At 42.0% G+C, this 18,992-nt stretch overlaps 1 protein-coding gene across 2 annotated transcripts; it reads right to left on the bottom strand.

Annotated features, from left to right (window-relative positions):
- Positions 1-14,117: 14,117 nt before the first annotated feature.
- LOC100344427 (centrin-4) lies at positions 14,118-18,881 on the bottom strand. Of its 2 annotated transcripts, XM_008267935.5 has the most exons (5): positions 18,753-18,881; positions 17,057-17,203; positions 16,579-16,704; positions 15,109-15,246; positions 14,118-14,639 (listed from the first exon to the last, which is right to left on the bottom strand). In XM_008267935.5, exons 1-5 carry the CDS (start codon positions 18,753-18,755, stop codon positions 14,550-14,552), a joined length of 504 nt encoding a protein of 167 aa, XP_008266157.2. In that variant the 5' UTR covers positions 18,756-18,881; the 3' UTR covers positions 14,118-14,549. The 2 variants fall into 2 exon arrangements, with proteins under 2 accessions (XP_008266157.2, XP_089158667.1); XM_089302541.1 differs by lacking the exon at positions 15,109-15,246.
- Between the last annotated feature and the right edge of the window lie 111 nt (positions 18,882-18,992).

The raw sequence follows: 18,992 nt of genomic DNA, 5'->3' as shown, positions 1-18,992 counted from the left end.
GATTTATTTTATTTATTTGAAAGGCAGAATTAAATAGAAAGGAAGAGGTCTTCCATTCAGTGGTTCACTCCGCAAATGGCCATAACAGCAGGAGCTGGAGTTGGGCTAGGCCAAAGCCAGGAGCCAAGAGCTCCATCCAGGAATCCCACATGGAAGGCAGTGGCCCAAGTACTTTGGCCATCTTCTGCTGCAAGGAGCTAGATCAGAAACAGAGCAGCCAGAATCTGAATGGGCACTCCAGTATGGGATGTCAGCGTTGCAAGCAGCAGCTTAACCTACTGTGCCACAATGCCAGTCCCAAATGTGGTAGAATATAACTAGAACATTCAATACAATTATTTCCAGAATAATTTTCCCTTGTATTGCATTTACCAACTTAACAGGGGATGAAATTATTCCCAGTTTGTACCATTTGCTAAAATACATGCATTTCATGGCACAGAATAAAAAGAAAATGGGTCTCCCTTCTCAGTCCCTGGAGCTCTGGGAGGACCACTCATACAAATAGTGTGCTGTTCCCAGCAAACATACAAAAGCCCTTTTAACCCCGTGCTATACCTGGATGAGACCACTAATGCCACGGCGCACGAGGGAGCAGCAGCATCTGATTGGGTCTCCTTCCCCAGGAGGGCAGGATCAGTGCTCTGAAAGGCTGCAGGGACCTTCCAGGGCCTCTGAACGCCCACACACGGTTTGTCTTTATACACTTGGAGTCTATTTTGCAGTCTCTCCCTCCCCCTCCCTCCTGACTTCTAAGACATCAGTGTTTGACAGCTTTAATCAATATTATCACTTCCGATTTGCAGAGCTATCATCACACTAAACTGCCGTTAGGGTTTTAGAAGCAATCCTAGATTTAGTCTGCGTTTGTCTCTGGGGAAGAAGAATCTCACAGCTTGGCATTAGTTACTCTTCTACTAACATGTATTGTATAATATTTCTATGAAATTACAAAAGGAACTGAACGATACCATGAAGTCTCATCTATTTTGAGACAAAGAAGAAAACAATCCTTATTGCTCAACCAGCATTGCCTTACAGCAGAATTCCATGTTTGCAAAAACAGAAGGAAATCTCACCATGTTCTCATAAAATGAGTTCTTACAGAATACTGAAAATCGTATATTCTGGGATTTAAACTATGCCTTGCAGATTAATAAATCCGTGCTTAATGTCTCGTTTAGCTAGTGATACTGGATGCAGCGTTGATCAAAATGCTGGAGGCACCAGTGGTCACTGGCTTTTGGACTCCCTTCTGTTCATCATCCCTTTGTGAAAATTCTTCCTGTGCTCCAACTGAGAGAGACTGGGCACATCTTGAATACAACCTCCTTTCATGTTTTCAAGGTGAGTCTTCCTTTTCATAGTGGCTCAACTCTTGGATGAATCTAGAGATTCACAGATTCTTCACAGAGAGAAATGATCATGTTTTGTTAAAAGAGTTGATTTTGGAGAAACTAAGAGAGGTAGTAGAAACCATGAGCGTGTGTTCCAGTTCTTTAAAGATTGCATTAAAATACATTAATGTGGGGTGGGTATTTGACATAGAATTTAAGATGCCACGTGGGATTCCTGCATTCCATATCAGAGGGTGTAGGTTCAAGTTCTGGCTTTGCTCCTGATTCCAGCTTCCTACTAAGGCACATTGTGGGAGGCAGCAGAAGATGCTAAAGTATTTGGGTTCCCACCATCCAGATGGGAGTCCCAGATTGATTTCTGGGTTCCTGGCTTCAGCCTGGCCCAGCTCGGTAGTTGTGGGCATTTGGAGAAGGAACCAATGGATACGAGATCTCTCTCTCTCTGTGTCTCTCTCTCTGTCTCTGCCTTTCTAAATGAATGAATGAATTTGTTTTAAAACTGCATTAACTTGAGGGCAGTGTTTTGGCATAGCAGGGTAAGCCACTGCCTGCAATACCAACATCCCATATGTGCTCCAATCAGTGTCCTGGCTGCTCCACTTCCCATCCAGCTCCATGTTAACATGCCTGGGAAAGCAGCAGAGGATGGCCCAAGTGTTTGTTTCCCTGCCATCCATGTGGGAGACCTGGGTGGAGTTCAGTTTGGCCCAGCACCAGCCATTGTAGCCATTTGGAGAAAACCAGTAGGTGGAAGATTTCACTGTTTCTGTCTCTCCCTCTCTTTGTGGTAACTCTGCTTTTCAAATAAATAAATCAGTCTTCTTAAAAAATACATTAACTTATTATTCTCAATTCAGATATTGAAGATTTTCCTAGCTCTAGATTTGGGAGTCAAATTTATTGGTATAAACTCTGAATATCACCATTCTAAGAGAATTGATGTTCTTCAATAACATCACTATTTTAACTACCATTCTTTCACTAAGTTAAAATTTCATTAATTTTGTCTCATATTTTTTAAAGATTTATTTATTTGAAAGGCAGAGTTATAGAGAGCCAGAGACAGAAAGAGAGAGAGAGAGAGCGCTTCCATCCTCTGGTTCACTCCGTAAATGGCTGCAACAGCTGAGGCTGGGTCAAGCCAAAACTAAGAGCCCAGAACTCCATCCTGTTCTCCCATGTGGGCAGCAGATGTCCAAATACTTGGGCCATCTTCCATTGCTTTCTCAGGCTCATTAGCAGGGAGCAGGATGGTAAGTGGAGCAGCTGGGACTCAAACCAGTACCCTCATGGGATGCTGGCATCACAGGCAGTGGCTTAACCCATGGTGCCACAACACTGTCCCCTTCTTTTCTTGTATTGCAGCAGTGAGGGATGTGTATGGGCACTACTCACAGTCACTCCACAAGTTTTCCAATCAGAAAGTCACCTTTCTCCGGAGCTGAGAATAAAGGTCAGTCCAAAGGTCAAGCTGATGTTCCCATGTGGTTCCTAGACACCAGTTCGCAATCTTCCAAGATGTCCATCCTCCTAAGCTTTGTAGGTGGGGATGGCATCCTGGCCCTAGCACCATGCAGCTTTCACCCAACATGCATGGTTTATTTTAGAAATCATGGCAAGACTATAGCATAGTGATAGCTTCCAAATTATAGTAAAGTCTCATAACATTTTGGATATAATATAAAGAAACTGTATATCATATAAAGAAATTGTCACTATGAGAGTAAATGACACATAAGCAAGGTGATAGATACATTAATTAGCTTGACTTAGTCATGCTAGTTCTATACAGATATCAAATACCATATTATACCCCATAATATATAAAATGGTGATTTGTCAGTCAAAACTGATACTGATGGCCGGTGCCGCGGCTCACTAGGCTAATCCTCCGCCTGTGGCACCGGCACCCGGGGTTCTAGTCCTGGTCGGGGCGCCAGATTCTGCCCCGGTTGCTCCTCTTCCAGTCCAGCTCTCTGCTGTGGCCCAGGAGTGCAGTGGAGGATGGCCCAGGTCCTTGGGCCCTGCACCCACATGGGAGACCAGGAGGAGGCACCTGGCTCCTGGCTTCGAATCGGCGCAGCGCGCCAGCCATGGCAGCCACTAGGGGGGTGAACCAATGGAAAGGAGGACCTTTCTCTCTCTCTCTCTCTCTCTCTCTCTCACTGTCTAACTCTGCCTGTGAAAAAAAAAAAAAAAAACTAATACTGATAGTAATTTCTCCAAAAAGTTAAAAAGCAATAAAAAAGAGAAGCTATCAATTAGTAAATATTTCTGTTTTAAACTAAGACTTTCTTTTTACTATCGGCAAAGTTAACAAGAACACTTAAAGGCTTTTGGGAGATCCAAGGATGAAAAAGCATGCACCCAAGGAAGCAAAACACCACCAGGAAATGCAGACACAGTCTGTTTCATGAGTCTGTATGTGTGTGCAGTCTTCTAAAAAGTGGATGAAAATGCATTTTATGAAAAAACTATGAATTTTCAAAAAATTTTGACATCAAAATAAGTTTGTTTTTTAATCCCATTTTCCAATGCAGTCCCTAGAAGGCTGCGATGATGGACGGCTTGAGTAGTTGAGTCCCTGCCACCCACATAGGAGACTCGGATTGAGTTACTGGACCCTGGCCTCAGCCTGGTCTATCCTCAGCTGTTTCAGACATTTGGGGAGTGAACCAGCAGATAGGACCATCTCTCTTGCTCTCTTTTTCTTTCTCTCTCTCACTCTCTCTCTCTCAAATAAATAAATACATAATTTTTAAAAGAAAATTTGGAGACCAATTTTGCCTAATTTGTGCCTTTGGTCTGTTTGTATAGGACATTCCCTTCAGGGCTTATAACTGCAGACTTTACTTAGGTTTGTGAGTATATTTTTTAACTTAAAATTTTTTTTCCAAGAGGTAGAGAGACAGGGAGAGAAAGGAGAGCTCCTATCCACTGGTTCTCTCCCCAAAAATGGCTGTAATGGCTCTGGTTGTTCCAGGGCCGAATGTAAGGACAGAAACTCCATCCAGATCTTCTACATGGGAGACAGGAACCCAATTAACTTCCGCTGTCACCACTGCCACCCAGGATCTGCATTAGCAGGAAGCTATCAGGAGCCCAAGCCAGGAACTGAACCCAGGTACTCCAATATCAGCATCTTTACTACCTGGTTAAACTCTTGCCCTCATTTAGCATTTCTTAAAAACTTGCTGTAAATTGTGGGAAATGAAGTAAAGAAATTTGTAAATGAGCACTAAGAAATAATAAACGAGAGCTAGAAAGAGATTAAAGACAACCATGTGGCAATAATATAAATAAGGGGTTTCACTCTCACTGGGTAACTACCGTAATTGTCTATCTCACTCTGACTCTGATAAAGAAGTTGATGAATGACATAGATTCTAACAGTTACTGAATGACTTTGAAAGAAGTGACCTAATAGTGAGCACCATAAGAATAGTGTCTCAATCTAATTGCTAGCGCTATAAAGGATGCACGTTTGCTGTTTTATATGCACATTTTTTTTTTCATGGCTCGAGGGTCCTTTTTCTCTAGTGTAGCTCCTAGACAGTATTAATGAAAATGTGACCGATCCACAGTCAAACAGCTTGATATTTGAGGGTATTTCAAAAAGCCTCTGGAAAACAGAATTAACTGATAAGCTTATTTTGCTGCAAAAATTTTTGAAAGGCATACATGCAAGTATAGAAATGTTCAACATTTTATTTGTTTTCCTTTATAGGCTGCAACAGCCTTAAGCCTAAGTTTTTAAATGGGCATGATACATATTGCCACACAAGGTAGCATTCCCCTAAAGGGGGTTGGTGGGTAGGGAGCCATTGTATGGAGCTAAATTTCCATGCCACAGATGACTTATTTGACTTTCCAATGTGGCTTACAATTGTACTTGACAATAAAGAAATGCTCTACAAATTCACAGTCTTTGAAATTAATTCATAAAGGTCTAAGAGGGGAGAAACAGAGAAGCTCTTGGATTTCCCTGGGTTGACCCTTCAAGTTTCTTTTTCGTCAGTGAGCGCAGGCAGCCTGCACTTCTGGGACAGTGTATACTGGTTCATCGGGGACACGCGAGTTGTTAATCACTTTTCCAGCTCCTGCTGGGATACACAGGCCTCATGTCACAATGGAAAGAACAGGTGATGGGCAGACTGACACATGTGGAAAGTGGAAAGGAGCAGGGGATAGCAACAGGGAAATAAACTCCTGACGACGCAAGTGCAAAATTCCCTAATTAAGAACAATGCAGCATTTGGGTAAAAAAAAAATACATGAAGGTATTAGTTGGTACTTTTCCATTGATTTTTTTTAAAGGTCTTGACCTCCTAAAGAAAAATTTCCGAGTAAAAGGGGTTTTCCTCACCACTCAGTTCCTTCTGCTGCTGGGTCCTGCACTGAATCAATGATCCTATATTTGGTGCTCAGACGGTTGCCATGGAAACGAGAGCAGCAAATGCTTTCTGCTTTCTGGCTTGGCTGTGAGATCCATGATTGAGCTGTCAAAGAGCCTCCGTAAATCAGGTTTTACCTGATAAGTAAGAGTTTCCAGGAAAATGGTGACACATATAGGAAGGAAAATAGAGTTTAACTCACTCTTTAAAAAATCCCTTTTGGTTCACAGACTGTCTTCATGATCGAAACACTTTTTTAAAAAAATCACTTTTCCTAATCAGACTCTTCATTCTCATACAAGTACCTCCGCTGGAAGATAAAACTGCCCCGTGTTGTCATGAGAAGGAATCACGTTAGCAAAGGAAAACAAGGCTCCTCAGTGGTGAAGAAATGAGAAAACAAAATACAAAATGGCAGATGGATTGTGAAATGATTGAGAGGGAGAGGATCGGGTGTCATTAAATACACTGTTAGGGGCCGGCGCCGTGACGCACTAGGTTAATCCTCTGCCTATGGCACCAGGATCCCATATGGGCGCCAGGTTCTAGTCCCGGTTGCTTCTCTTCCAGTCCAGCTCTCTGCTGTGGCCCTGGAAGGCAGTGGAGGATGGCCCAAGTGCTTGGGCCCTTCACCCGCATGGGAGACCAGGAAGAAGTACCTGGCTTCTGGCTTCGGATTGGCGCAGCGCCGGCCGTAGCAGCCATTTGGGGAGTGAACCAGAGCTGGACTGGAAGAGGAGCAACCAGGACAGGATCCAGCACCCCAAACAGGACTAGAACCTAGGGTGCCAGCACCGCAGGCGGAGGATTAGCCTAATGAGCCACGGCGCCAGCCTCTCTCTCACTGTCTATAACTCTACCTGTCAAATAAATAAAAAATATATACACTGTTATTCATGTAGCATTCTGTAGAGCAGTTGTAGTGAATGAACTCTGCAGAATGCATCAATGTAAAGAAATTTCAAAAATAGAACATCAAGGACAAAATCAAGCTGTAAAAATATGCTCACACATGCTACCATAGAAAATCTGAAATGGGCACAGTGGGTTAAGCCACTACCTGGGGTGCCCACATCTCAATTGTAGTGAAGGCTTGAACCCCAGAACCTCCTCTTCTGATCCAGCTTCCTTTGAATGTGCCTGGGAAGCAGCAGACAATGAATGTCTCAAGTGCTTGGGCCCCTGCCACCCAGGTGGGAAACCCAGATGGAGTTCCTGGCTCCTGGCTTTAGCCCCACCCAACGCAGGCTGTTGTGGACTTTTGGTGAGCGCCTGCTCTCTCTCTCTCCCTCTCTCTTTCTCTCTGCCTTCCAAGTACATGAAAATAAGTAAATACATTTTAAAATAAATAAAATTTGAAACACATGAAAAAATAGTTTATAATGTTTTGGAAACATACTTGGCTAGACAAAAATAAGCATTATGTAACACATGCTCACCACGGTAATGTGTGTCTATCATGTTTGACACAGTTGAGGCAACAGAATTTTGGCTGTGTTAATTAAGTAGGATTACCCACATCACATTGAATTCTTCACATTTCATGAAAAAAAAGTTAATCAGGAATTAAAGGGGAATAGCAAATTATTTTGAGGAATAATGATTAAATACACAACTTACACATAATTTCATACTACTTATTTACTAAAAATACAGTTGGAGGGATGATACAAGGAGTATTCACACACACACACGCACACACACACAGGCACGCACACACGCACACACAATCACTACATACTTAGCCAGCATGGGTAAGAAAATGTTTTCTCCCTGGGTACAAATCAGAGTGCTGTCCTCTCTCATTGTCCAGGTTTCACTGCTTTTCTGGTATCTCCCACACAACTTCCATCCTCAGAGATCAGAGCTGTGATCTCTATTTGGGGGAGGAAAAGAAAGCTGAGCCGCCTCCTGCTTATCTGATTGTTCAAAATTCGTTAAAAGTCCTAACTTGATAGGTAGGACTCCTAGAAATGTTCTCTCCCACAACGGGCTCTGTATTCTCTGGCCGGATGCCTCTGGGCTGTTTCCCCGCTAGGTTGATGGAAAGGATGACTCCAGTCCTTTGGGCAGAAGAGGGACTTTTCCGTTGGCTGAGCAACAAGAACAGGCGATTTCTCATGTTTTTCTTTGAAACACTCCTCAGGACACAGCAGGTCCAAGGTATTTAGCAAGTGGTACCCTGGGGTTGATGCTAACCTTCATAGGCCTCTACATCATTACTTTTATGTGGCTTAACATTTGATTAACCAGTATTTATTTGTAAGAGGAATTAAAGACTTTCATGTATTTTTTTTTAAGATTTTATTTATTTGACAGGTAGAGTTACAGACAGTGAGAGGAAGAGACAGAGAAAGGTCTTCCCTCCGTTGGTTCACTTCCCAAATGACCGCAACGGAGCCAGGAGCCTCCTCCTGGTCTCCCATGCGGGTGCAGGGGCCAAGCACTTGGGCCATCCTCCACTGCTTTCCCAGGCCACAGCAGAGAGCTGGACTGGAAGAGGAGCAGCTGGGACTAGAACCCTTGCCCACATGGGATGCCAGCACCACAGGCGGAGGAGGATTAACCTACTACACCACAGCATCGGCCCCCATATATTTCTTTTTTTTTTTTTTTACAGGCAGAGTTAGACAGTAAGAGAGAAAGGTCTTCCTTCTGTTGGTTCACCCCCAAATGGCTGCTATGGCCGGCACGTTGCAGCCGGCGCACTGCACCCATCTGAAGCCAGGAGCCAGGTGCTTCCTCCTGGTCTCCCAAGCGGGTGCAGGGCCCAAGCACTTGGGCCATCCTCCACTGCCCTCCAGGGCCACAGCAGAGAGCTGGACTGGAAGAGGAGCAACTGGGACAGAATCCGGTGCCCCAGCTGGGACTAGAACCCGGGGTGCCGGTGCCACAGGTGGAGGATTAGCCAAGTGAGCCACAGCACCGGCACCCATGTATTTCTAATAGACAAAGAAATAATGCAATGTGGAACATCTACATATTTTTTTCTTCAGCTTAGAATCAATGAAAAGAACCTTGTCTGTCCTAGGATATAACTTATTTTGACTATATAACTTTCTTTGACACATAGAACTCAATTTGAGAGAAATTGACATAAACAACTATTTCTTTTGTTTATGTCAGCTTTTCCCAAATTGAGTTCTATAGAAAACTATAGTAAACTCTTTTGGTATGTGAGAAGAAAGAAGTATTCCATCGTCAAGTAAACTGGTATGTTTGGGGTTATACAAAGTCAAATAATTTCTTTTTCTTTTAAAGATTTTATTTATTTGAGAGATAAAGTTACAGAGAGGGAGAGACAGAGAAAGGTCTTGCATCTGCTGATTCACTCCCCAAATGGACTCAATGGGGCTGTGCCAGGCCAAAGTCAGGAGCCAGAAACTTCGTCCAGATCTCCCATGCGGGTGCAGGGGCCCAAGCACGTGGGCCAATTCTGCTACTTTCCCAGGCCATAAGCAGCGAGCTGGATCGGAAGAGGAACAGCCATCACTAACAACTAGGTTACTTTTCTGTGAAACAATTCATTTCCCACTTCACATATAGAAAAATGACACCCATCTTCAAAATTGGATTCAAGAGAAAATTATTTTTATCATCAAGCAACATGTTTTTCCCTGATAATTTAGTGGCTACTTTTCAGAGCATTAAATTTGGTTTTAACTCTTGACTTTTCATTAAGATAAGTAAATGATTACAAATAAGTGGATTAAGGAATAGCATACATTCTTTGCATTTTTCTCCAAACTGTACTAGATGAATCACACCTTTAACTCTGGTCTCCAAACACTTCACAATTTATATCAAATTGTCGAAACAAGCATAAATCAAATACACACTCATTTACCAGCCAGAGACAAGACCTCGACGCCCTCTAGTGGCATAAATGCCACGTTCCATGCTATGGGGTTGACACTCCCAGATTCCAGTGGGTATGATGAAGTGATAGGAGCTCTTATTAAGGAGAGAATAAAACTCTTCTCTCTGACAATTCTACTCCCTCCTTAATTCACTCAATAAATAGTTGAACTTGTTTTGCAAAAATAGGTTAAAATGAACTATGACCGAGAAACCAAGAAAAAAAATATTTGAGGCAACGTGGTCATAAATAAAATATCAAGCGTCAGCATTACCACTGTGCAGGCTTAGTCTCTTGTCTTCCAAGCATCTGTCTGTCTTCACTGCCTACTCTGGGCTACATTCCAACTCCCTACTGCTGAACTGACAAGGAATTAAATCTGTTTTTTCATTTAAAAAGAAAAAAGTTTTATGCATTGTGACACAGAGGGTTAAGCCACTGTCTGCAATGCTGACATTCCACATGAGTGCTGGTTCAAACCCCCGCTGCTCTGTTTCCAACCCAGCTCCCTGCTAATGCGCCTGGGAAGGCAGCGGAAGATGGCCGAAGTCTTTGGGCCCTTGTCACCCATGTGGGAGACTTCCTGGCTTCTGGATTCCGCCTGGCCCAGACCTGGCTGTTGTGGCCATTTGGGGTGCGAAGCAGAGGATGATAGAATCTCTTTCTCTCTCTCTCTCTCTCTCTCTCTCTCTCCCCCCCCCTTCTCTGTCTCCCTCTCTTCCTTTCTCCCTCTCTCTTTCTCCCTTTGTAACTTTGCCTTTCAATTAAATAAATAAATCTTTTTAAATGAATAAACAGTTTTATATTTTCTTTAGTTTCATTTTTCCAAATTTATTACTTTCCTTAAATATTACTTCATTCACTTATCCAAGAAACAACAAAATTACTTGCTTTTCTTTCCCTGAGAATGTGGGCTGTCAGCCTCTCTTACCTACAGGTAATTGAACTTCTGTTCCGGAGCTTGATGAGAGACGGCAGAGTGTAGTGATTAAGAGCCCAGAGGCTGTAGCCAGCAGACCTGGCTTCAAAGCCCAGAAGACCCATCTACTGTCCCTGTGATGAGCGAGTCATTTACATCTGCTCAGTTTTCTCATCATAAATTCAGAACAATAATAACAATAGGCATAGGGCATAAATAAGGAAATGCACGGGAAGGAGGTAGAACCATGCCTAACACACAGTAAGCACCCAGCAACTGTCACTTATATTACTACTTCATTAGAGAGAAGAGAAAGCAGACAGACACCATGAATTAATTAATCCAACATCTCTTTCCAAAACCAAATGCAGCTGCTCTTGAGTCAGGCCTCTACCATTCCTGGTTTAAATGATTGCAATGGCCTCCCAATTTGGTCTATCAGCAGCAGTCTGTCCCTGTTCCAGTCTCTGTCATCAGGTTTATTTTCCTACAAAGGATGTTGACATTTTTGGTTCAGGTCACGATGAACTAACCTTCTTGCTGAAAACCACTACACAGGCTAACACATAAAACAGCTATGCGGAGGACCTGGAAAGTACCCAATTTGAGCAGGATGAGGAAAGATGGCTCCAATCCCTGAGAGAGAAGCAGCCCAGGAGGTGAGTCCCACGCACTATGGCTTGCCCAGCTGAGGGAACTTTCAGATTCCCGAAACAAGGCAAACAGGCCCAAGCAGCAATCCTAATATGCTGAGGAGGAACAGACTGGAGCCGAGTGCTGCCCAAGCCGTGAGGGCTTGAGAGGAACAGAGGAGAGAGCAGGGAATCAAGGTGAAGGGAGAGGAAAACCTGTCCGCGTCTACTGCCCTTTCAGGCCACTGGCTAACTATGCCCAGGGGGCGATGCCACAAAACCCAACAGAAAATAAGATCTAGGAGAACAAGTTGAGCAAAAAGTGTGATTAAGCAGCCATCCATGCTGCAAACACAGAAATTTGAGTTCAAGACCAGGCATGATGCAGAGGGTGGGGGTGGCGTGATGGCAGGATTTCAGTTGAGAAATGTCATAGGCGTAAGGACAAATCCCAAACAGAAAAGCCTTAATAGTGAGTAAAACCATCCCTCAAAAGAATCCAAATGATCCTCCTGTACTCGTATTTTATCTCCTTGTGGAAAGAAAGCCTTATTTGTAAGAATATAACAGGATTCATAGACTCTCCAATTTTTTTTAATCTATAGTATCTGGCTAAAAAATAGACCCAACTAACGAAAAGCCGCAATTTTAAGAGGATGACGAGAGATAATTAAGATACTGAATTCATAAAGGAGGGGTTTGACTATAAAGATAATCATTGTGTTCAATAAAATCAGGGAAAATATTGATAATTTCAACAAGACAGTAAACTATGTCTAGCACAGGGAAAAAGGAAATACAGAAGATGGGAGTAGACCTGCCACAGCAGTGCAGATCACCACCTGGAAACTGGGATCTCCTATCACAGTGCCCAGGTTCAGGTACCATCTCCACTTCTGATTCCAGCTTTCTGCTAATGCACACCTGGGATGCCGCTGGTGATGGCTCAAGTCCCTGGGTTCCTGGCACCTTTGTGGAAAACTTGGAATGAGCTCCAGACTCCTGGTTTACACCTGGCTCGCACCTGGCTCAGCTGAGCTGTTGTAGGCATTTTGGGAGTGAACCAGTGGATGGAAGATTCCCTCTCTCTCTTTCAAATAAATAAAATTTTTTGAAAAAAAGAAAATACAAAGGCTGTGTGGGAGACATATGAAGAACAGTGATAAAGTCTAACATGTTTGTAAATGGAATCTTAGAAATAGAGAGGATGTGATAGTTCAAAAACAACATTTGAAGACACACCAACTAAAAATGTTGCAAAGTTACTTAAAGACATCAAACCACAAAATCAAGACACTGAGACTTGTGTAGAATAAAGCATAAAGAAAACCACACCTGAGGACATCAAATAGTTAAGTTGCTAATAAACCAAGACAAACAGACAAATCTTAAAAGCGTTTATGGTGGAGGTGGGGTGAGAAACACCACACATGACCACCAAAGAGGCATGGAAATCAGAACATAATGGAATGACCTCAAAATGATCCATGAAATGAAAGCCTTCCTACCTTCCCAACTAGAATTCTATACCTAGTAAAAATATGATTCAGAAAGAAGGCAAAAATTGAGGCCTTTTCAGACAAACAAAAGCTGAGAGCTTTTATCACTCGCAGATCTTCACCACAACAAAAACTAAAGCGTTCTTCAGGCTGAAAAACATGCCTCTGGGAGGGAGCACAGACCTGCCTAAAGGGATGAAGGGTAACAGAAAGGACAACATGTTATGCTCAATTGGATATGGAGTACTTTATAAAGATTACGTTTTATTGGCATTTACGTAAATATAGAAGTAAAATATAGACAGCAGTACAAGAGATGAGAGACAAGTGGAGAAAAACTATTGTTAAAGTCTTCCAATTATAGGAAGTTGCCAAAAGTAGTTGAAGATGAGCTGTAATAATTTGAAGTTACATGTTGTATTCTACTGGTGCTTAACTAACCACCCCAAAACGGACTAGTCTAAAACACTGCTGCATTTATTTTGCTCAAGGATCTATAATTTAGGGAGGACTCAATGCGGACAGTTTGTCTCTACCCTACCTAGCAGCAGCTAGGATGGATCAAAGGCTGGGTGCTGGAACCCTGAAAGGTTAGCTTGCTAGGGGCTGATAGGGTGCACAGGGGAAGCCACTGCTTGCAATCTCAGCATCGCATTGCTGGTTTGAATCCCAGGTGCTCTGCTTCCAATCCAGCTTGATACTCTGCCTGAGGAGGCAATGGAGAATGTCCCAAGTACTTGGATCTCTGCTACCCATGTGGAAGACCAGGATGGAGTTCCTGGCTCCGGGCTTCCCCCTGGCCTAGTCCTGGCTGTTGCAGCCATTTGGGGGAGTGAACCAGAGGATGAAAGTCTCTCCCCACCTCTGTCTTTTAGGCTGAGAAATCATGGATCAAGGCACCAGCATTTGATCTGGGGAAGGCCTTGTTACTGCTTTCTCCCATAAGAAGAAAGTAGAAGGGTAAGAGTCACCACATAAAATCAAAAAATAAAAGGAACTTGGGATGGGCATTTGGTAGTTAAGACACTACCTGGGACACCCATATTCTATATCAGAGTTTTAGAGACCAAGTCCTGGCTCCACTTCAATTTCCAGCTTCTTGTTAATGCACACTCCTGGAGGCAGCAGGTGATGACTCAAGTTCTTAGGTCCCTGCCACCATGTGGGAGACCTGGATTGAGTTCAGGTCTCAATGCCTGTTGTTGTAGACACTTGGATAATGAGCCAGTGGATAGATTTCTCTATGTCTATGTCTTCCTGCTTTTCAAATAAATAAAAATAAAATTTAAAAATAAAGAAATAAGTAAAAAGGCCTTGATCTCATTAAGGAGACAGCATCCCTAATGACCTAATTACCTCCAAAAGTTTCTACCTCTTAATGCTATCACATTGACAAGACCTGAATTTTGGAGGGGACACATTCAAACTACAGCAATAATAAGAAGCTTAGCAAATAATATTTATTCACTATTTGTTTTATTTAATATTTTATGTATTTGAAAAGATGATTAAAACAAATGCTCATATTTAATTGCACAAAAGGATAATAATAGAGAAAGTGATGGTTTGCTTCTTAAAATCATTTGGATATGAGGCCAACTTCATCAAGGTCATCAAAATTTTTGAAGTCTTAGAATCTGAGGCTCTAAAATAGCAGAATGAATACTGCTCTTGGATTCATGGTTCAAAGAAGTTATTACACTGCTTCTGATGCTACAGATTTAACAACAGTTAGTAGATATGTGCAATTTCACATGGACTAGACATCAAGAGACCAATTTGTGTGCATATAAACTAAAATTTGAAAATGAATATATTGAGATATTAAATTATTGAACTATATAACAAATACAAATTTGTTGACAACTTTGCAGAGAAGGCAATGGTATTAATAAAGAGCAGTCTTTTTCATCATTCTCAAAAATTCTTCCTCATTAATTCCTCCATCTCTATCATTATCAGCTTCATCAAACATTTCCTGTAAAACAAAATGTACATATTTAGAATCTGTTTTTTTTTTTATTAATGAGCAGTGAGTATTTAGCCTAGCAGTTAATATGTCCAGATCTCATGTCAGAGTGCCTGGGTTCAATTCATGACTCTGGATCCTAATTCTAGCTTCTCATCAATATGGACCCTGGGTGGCAGTGGTGATGGCTCAGATAATTGGGTCCCTGACACCCATGTGGGACACCTGGGTTATGTTCCTGGCACCTGCTCTGACCCCGCCACAGCCCCAGCCATTGTAGGCATTTGGGCAGTGAACCAACATTTGAGAAATTGCTCTCTCCTTCCTTCTCTCTCTCAAATAAATTTTAAAAATTTTTAATGAATAATGATATACATTAACATTTAAATATAAAATCAAACCAAGTTTTATCTTATGAGTACATATAAGCTAAATTTAAAATTATGTTATATAAATTATAAGAATAAAGAAAATTTACCTTAAGCTCATCATCTGTTAAATTTTCCCCTAATTCCTTGGCAACTCTCTTGATAGTGTTTAGTGTTATGCACCCAGTATTATCATCATCAAATAATTTGAAAGCCTTCAACATTTCTTCTTTATCATCTTTTTTACTCTTTAAATCAAAAACAGTTGTCATTAGTCTTTCATTTGTTTAATCTATCAAGATGGACTTATAATGTCTTTGAGGTCAAGAGTAACCAGGAAGCTGAATTCTTGTTTTATTTATTGCTTAGACTTTTAGCAATTATTCCAGTGCACTCACATTTGCCCTTCAAGCTATTTAAACACCAGGTTTATTGAAATAGGAAACACACAGAATAGTTAAGAGAATGAATACAAGTCAACACAGCAGACTCATAGAATGACAATCACTTTAACACTCTGACCTCTGAATCAGCCCTTAAGGCTTCCTGGTCTGGCTGAAAAGCCCATGAGAGCATTTCAGGCACAGAAAGTCAAGACACTGTAGCAAAAAAAATATTCTACATGAAGGATCTCTGTGAGTGAGACCCCGGTAGAAAAAAAGTGGCCATCAAAGAAAGATGTACTTTTCTCTAAAGGGAGGAGAGAACTTCCACTTTGCTTATGGCCTTGTCCAAATAAGGAGTTTGTGGACTCAAAAGGCTTCCATAGCCTAGGCAGCTCATGTCAAGAGCCTCGGGTGGTCACTGACGTCATACATAAGAGTATTAATGTTAAATTAATAACAGGAGTCACTGCACTAACTCCCCATGCAGGACCTCTGTTTTACTGAGTTGTATTATGAGAATTAAAACTAGTTCTCAAACAGTTTTGTTTGTGTGTGTGTATGTGTGTGTGTGTGAAAATTGTTGAAATCTTTATTTAGTATAGAGTTGGTCTTCTGTGTACAAAGTTCATTGAAAATGAATCTTAATGGAGAATGGGACTGGCAAGGGGAGAGGAAGGAGATGGAGGAGTTGGAGTGTGGGAGGAAGGGCAAGTATGCTGGGAAGAATAACTATATTCCTCAAGTTTTACTTGTTAAATTTGTATCCTTAAAAATAAATTTAAAAAAATAATAATTAAAAAAAAGAGAGAGAATGCATCCCTTGTGAGTCCTAGTAATTCAGATCTATTACCAAAAATGGTAAGCTCCAAGAGAACAGGAAGGTTGTCCTACTCAATGTTCCTTAGAAAAGGACCTGGCAAAAATAGGTGCTTAATATATGTGTGTTGAACAGAAGGCTTCAAAATCCAGGCTCCATTCTCTCTATCATGCCATATAATCTCCATATGTCCTGAAAACCCCTTCCTCCACACCAGACTTCTCATTACATCTTTAATCTTGCTATTCCTGTCTATGTAAATCTCACTCATCCATAAAGACAGAGTTCCAATTCCTCCTCAGTGAGACCTGATTGCCCCAGCTCCAAAATATAGAAAGCTATTATAGCTTATATTACTTTGAAAATCATAACAATACCATTTTTACACTCATAATGGCAAAAAAGTCTTCAAAACCAATGGTGTCAATTCCTCCCTTGATGAGCTCAGATATTTGTTTAATTTCTTCTGCTTTTAGTTCAAATCCTAAGGTCTGAATTGCAATCTGAAATAAGAAGGAAATAAATTTTAATAAATCTTTGTAACTACCTACTAATTAATAGCCTATCTCTCTTTTTATCCACAGACTGAGCATAAACCTAGACAACCAGGTCAGCAGTCCTAGGTTCCAATCCTACTGTGCCACAAGGTATATCATTGTTACACCCTGGGCTTTGACCTACTCCTTTATAAAACACAACTAAAATGCATAACAAGATATTATTTCGTTTATCCAAGGCAAGTCTAGGGCTAAAGATCTTTTATTTCAAACTTTCAGAAGATGACTATTAAAGCTTTAATGATTGCCACAAATAAATAATATGATTTTTACATGCTTTAGAATTGGAATTAAGAACCTTAAGTTGCTTCATATCTATGGTTCCAGACCCATCAGCATCAAATAAATCAAAGACATCTTTAATCAGTTGCTTTTGAATTTCATTCAATTCAATTTCTGCTGCTCTTCTCTTCCATTCATCCGAAAATGTGCCATAGCCGGATGCCTGTAATATACATGCATACAGGTGAAAGAAACTATACAACCAGACAAAGTTACCAGAACCAGAATAATTGATAATGGTCTAAACTCTAACAGATAAATATATTCAAGTATGCCACTTCCTACTAAATCATCCTGTACAATCTTCTTCGTCTTCCCTTGTGAATTTTGAGAATTATTAATGTCTTGGTGGAATGCCTGTTTCTTTTTCACCACTTAGGCTTTTCTGTAAAATTAAGGCCTTTTTGAGAGGGATAAAAGGCAAAGGAATACTTGCTAGAACAGTGGATGCTGTCATGTCAGAATACAGAAAGCCTTGCTTGGTACATCTGAAAAACAGTTGTCTAAGGAATATTTACTTTCATATATGCCTGTTTGTATCATTACAAAATGTTCTTATTTTGTTGATATGCTTCATTGGAACACAGTATCCTTCCTTTCTTCTACCAAGCTGTCCCAAACTACATGGGCCAAAAAGTGAAAACCACGTTTTCCCAGGGAAAAGTTATCCCATGGATCAGGATAAGAGTGTTGGGCTGCTAGTGTTGTAGTATAGCAGGTTAAGACACTGTCTGCCATGCTGGCAGCCCATATAGCATGGGTTTGAGTCCCAGCTGCTCCACTTCCCATCCAGCTCCCTGCTAGTGTACCTGGGAAAGCAGCAGACGATAGCCCAAGTGCTTGGTTCCCTGTCACCCATGTGGGAGACCCCAATGGAGTTCCGGGCTCCTAGCCTTTGGGCCATTTGTGGAGTGAACCAGCACATGGAGGTTGTCTAAATAAATAAATAAATAAATAAATTCAAGGGGAAAAAAGGATGTTGGGCCAACTATACTATCCACCTGATTTTTGGAAGGTGGAACTCAAATTCCTGCTATTTGCTATTTTCAAGCAAGCAAGGGCACAGAGTTATCCCTTGAATTCTTCTGCCACCTTATTTCCGTATCTTGTCTCCAGCTTGAGGTTAAGGATCCGTGGTGGACTCTGCGTTTCTCTGTGGGTCTGAGTTGCCAGTTCTACCTGTATTAAGAGTTAGTCATGGCAGCTGCGCACTCGCAGTTCCTGGACTGCAGGTACTGCTGGTGTGAGCTTCTGCTGAACAGTTCCAGTCGCAGCCACCCGAATCCTCACCTTCCCAACAGCAGGCGAGCCAGGAGCACCCCTGGCCAGTTTGTCAGTGTTCTACGGCCTGAGGTTCCTGCAGGCCCCGTCTGGTCTGCACCCCAGAGCCTTCAACAGTTTTGAAGCATCTTATTCTCTTATTCAGTTCCTCTCTGGCTAAAGAGCGGTTCCTGAACCTACTGTAGAGTGTTGATACTGTAGCGGTTGACGGGATTGATGGAGGAAAATATTAACCTGAGAGCCCCCTTATGTGTCAAGAGTTACGGAAAATGCTCTTCCATTTGCTGGCATAAGGTGGGGGGTACCGTGAAACGCAAGCTTTTAAAACATTTCATGAACTAAACAAAATCCCTTCCTTGCTGTTGGGGGGAAAGGGCTTCCATCTCAGTCCTAGCTCCAACCGCAGCAGGAGGCTATAGCTTTGCACTCACCATGTCCTCAGCCTGCACCTTTGGACAGAGCCTCCGGCCTCACCCACCCGCAGCACTAACCACAACCTCCGTCTCCCACTCTAGGAAGCCGTTGCTAAGGCCGCTGTCACGAACTCTCCTGCAGCCCCGCCCACCAGGCCCTGCTGATTGACATCCATTTTACCCAATAAAAAGCAAAGATGGCCTTGAGGCCCGCCCCCTCTCTCTACCAATAGCGACTCCAGCCCTTCCCGGCCCGCC

Source organism: Oryctolagus cuniculus, chromosome 8 (assembly GCF_051225735.1).
Source record: "Oryctolagus cuniculus isolate XC-2025 breed Fujian yellow rabbit chromosome 8, ASM5122573v1, whole genome shotgun sequence".
Lineage (NCBI taxonomy): Eukaryota > Metazoa > Chordata > Mammalia > Lagomorpha > Leporidae > Oryctolagus > Oryctolagus cuniculus.
Note: the sequence above shows the minus strand (reverse complement) of the source record. Positions and strands in the feature narration are given on the sequence as shown.